The sequence below is a fragment of the Berghia stephanieae genome, chromosome 12 (assembly GCF_034508935.2).
Source record: "Berghia stephanieae isolate SIO BIC M18660-M18661 chromosome 12, UCSD_Bste_1.3, whole genome shotgun sequence".
Lineage (NCBI taxonomy): Eukaryota > Metazoa > Mollusca > Gastropoda > Nudibranchia > Aeolidiidae > Berghia > Berghia stephanieae.
In genome coordinates this window covers 27619440-27621939 of record NC_088371.1, presented here as the reverse complement: position 1 = coordinate 27621939, position 2500 = coordinate 27619440, and the positions used below count along the sequence as shown (strand labels likewise).

General features: G+C 34.1%; 1 protein-coding gene across 1 annotated transcript in view; it reads right to left on the bottom strand.

Annotated features, from left to right (window-relative positions):
* LOC144957607 (multidrug resistance-associated protein 1-like) overlaps positions 1-2500 on the bottom strand; it is a 16755-nt gene that overhangs the window by 4276 nt on the left and 9979 nt on the right. The window contains exon 4 of the mRNA XM_078888951.1: positions 1-126. This exon is cut by the window's left edge and continues 70 nt beyond it. Within this exon, the coding sequence (XP_078745077.1) occupies positions 1-126 (126 nt within the window). The remainder of the gene's footprint in view (positions 127-2500) is intronic.

The window sequence follows — 2500 nt, the reverse complement described above, 5'->3', positions numbered from 1 at the left end:
TAAGGCACCGTCATGCTTTATAAGCTGGTTGTATGGACCCACCTCTACAATACGTCCCTGGTTCATGACGGCTATGATGTCGAAGACGGGGAGAATGTGGAGACAGTTGGTGGCAATGATGCGTGTCTGGGTATTAATTGGGACGTTGAAAACGTTACATTATTGATATCATCATCATCATCATCATCATCATCATCATCATCATCATCATCATCATCATCATAATCATCATCATCATCATCATCATTATTGTCATTAGCCTGTCAATCATAGCCATTATTATATTATTATTATTATTATTATTATTATTATTATTATTATTATTATTATTATCATTATTATTATTATTATTATTTATTATTGTTATTATTATTATTATTATTATTATTATTATTATTATTATTATTATTATTATTATTATTATTATTATTATTATCATTATCATTATTATTAAAAAGAAGAAACTTAAATCACAACGACTATGAAAAAAATAGAGTCTGGCGAAGAGGACCTATAAGGACCTGTGCTGGAAACAATCCATAAGTATCCATAAGTAAATAAGTATTATCATTAGTATTATTATCATCACCATCATCATCACTATAATCATCATCATTATAAAGATGCTTATTTAGAAGCAATCGACTACAGCAAATTATATCTTTGACGATTTGTAGAACTAAAATTAAATTACCTCTCTTTGTGCGGCTAGGTGGTCTAGTGGTATGACACTCGCTTTCGGATCGGAAGGTCCTGGGTTCGAGCCTCGCATAGTTGAATCCTTGGAAAAGACTCTTTACTCACATTCTCTCACCGTACTCAGGTGTAAAATGAGTACCTGGCCGTTAACAGCCGTCTTTGTCCGAAAAATTGTAATATCGCCTAAAAGGCGTCATGTCTCGTCCTACATGTTAAATGTTGCTGTTGACCAGGGAACCTTGTAAAGCGCTTTGAGCACGTTAAGTGGATATTGCGCTATATAAAAGCTCAATTTTGTTTTTTTGTTGTTTTTTTTATTAAAATAATTTGCGGAGAGCGGTATTCCTTGCAAAGAAGTGGCATTGATAACTTTGATTCCTCAAATTAAGTTTAAACAATAAATATCAGTCAGAAATTTAAAAAATATAATACTCTGTCTTTTGATAATTTATTTTGTTTCATATGTATCGAAAAGAAATATATTTCATTAAGAGTCGCTAAATAGCGACTTTTTGACCTCTCATTCAATCACTTTCTAATCTCTATTATCGGTGCTGTTCGGTGCTGTAAACTAATTTAATAATACATGGTGTCCATTAAATCTTTCCCTGATTTCATAGACTTATTTATCATTCTTAAACCGTTATAGATATTTACATCTGATTTTCACCGTCTTCTGACGAAGAGCCATAGATTTATGCCTTCGTGCACTTATTTGCAGGTCTGATAACCCAATTCCTTATGGGCTCATTGTTGTAATGGAAATCTCAAAATATGACGCAAAATATTGTCCATTACAACAATGTTAAACTATGCCCATAAGTGGATTCGGATGTCAGACCTGCATATACGTACACGTCGATTTATGCCCATTAGCCATATAGACCCACACTGTATTACCAAATGTACCAAATGTACCAAAATCAACGTGATCTCATTTTTCTCTCCTTCTATTTCGGAATTGGATTCAATAGTCTGATGTCACGTCGCCCAGCAACGGCGGCCATCGTGGTTCTAAACAAAGAAAATCTGTACTTTTTATTCTTCATGCTAAAGGTGTGTTCAGAATGTGTAAAAGCAAAAAAATGATCATATTTATAATGTTTTTTTTTTCCTCTGGATACGATTTTATGCTCGTCGGAGAAATATATCATAAGGGCGTCCGCCATTGTTCCGATAGTTGAGAGCCAGTAACTACGTTACCATGCGTCATTCGAGGGAAGTGACGTTACGACTTTTGAAGCTTATTGCAGCAGTGCGACAAACATCGTTTGGTTAACAAGAGTGTGATCTCACACTCCTCTCTCACTATTTTTCTGAGTAAAGTTAGATTATCCTATGTTTAAAAAAAGTTGTTTTCCTTTAATGATCTGAAAACTGGGCTATAAAAGCTTGTTGAGCTATCTTTGACAATTTTGTTTCACACAATTATATTACCCAAAATATATTAGTGTCGCATTTTTGCCGTTTCGAAATAGAAGGAGAGAAAAATAATGTCTTTTAAGTTCAGGTTGATTTTGCTAAATTTGGTGAATTAATGTACAGTCTCTGACAAAGACACTAGAAAAGAAACTCAGAGCATTTGAGATGTGGACCTATAGAAGAATTGCAAGGGTATCCTGGAAGGAAAAGAAAACAAATCATCAAGTACTCCAAACTTTAGGAATAACATCAACAACGATCATTTCTACTATTAGAAAGAGGATAACCCGATATTTCGGCCACATAAGAAGGCACGACTCACTACAGAAGACCATTGCAGAGGGAAAGATAGAAGGCAAGCGTGGTCGAGGACGAAGAA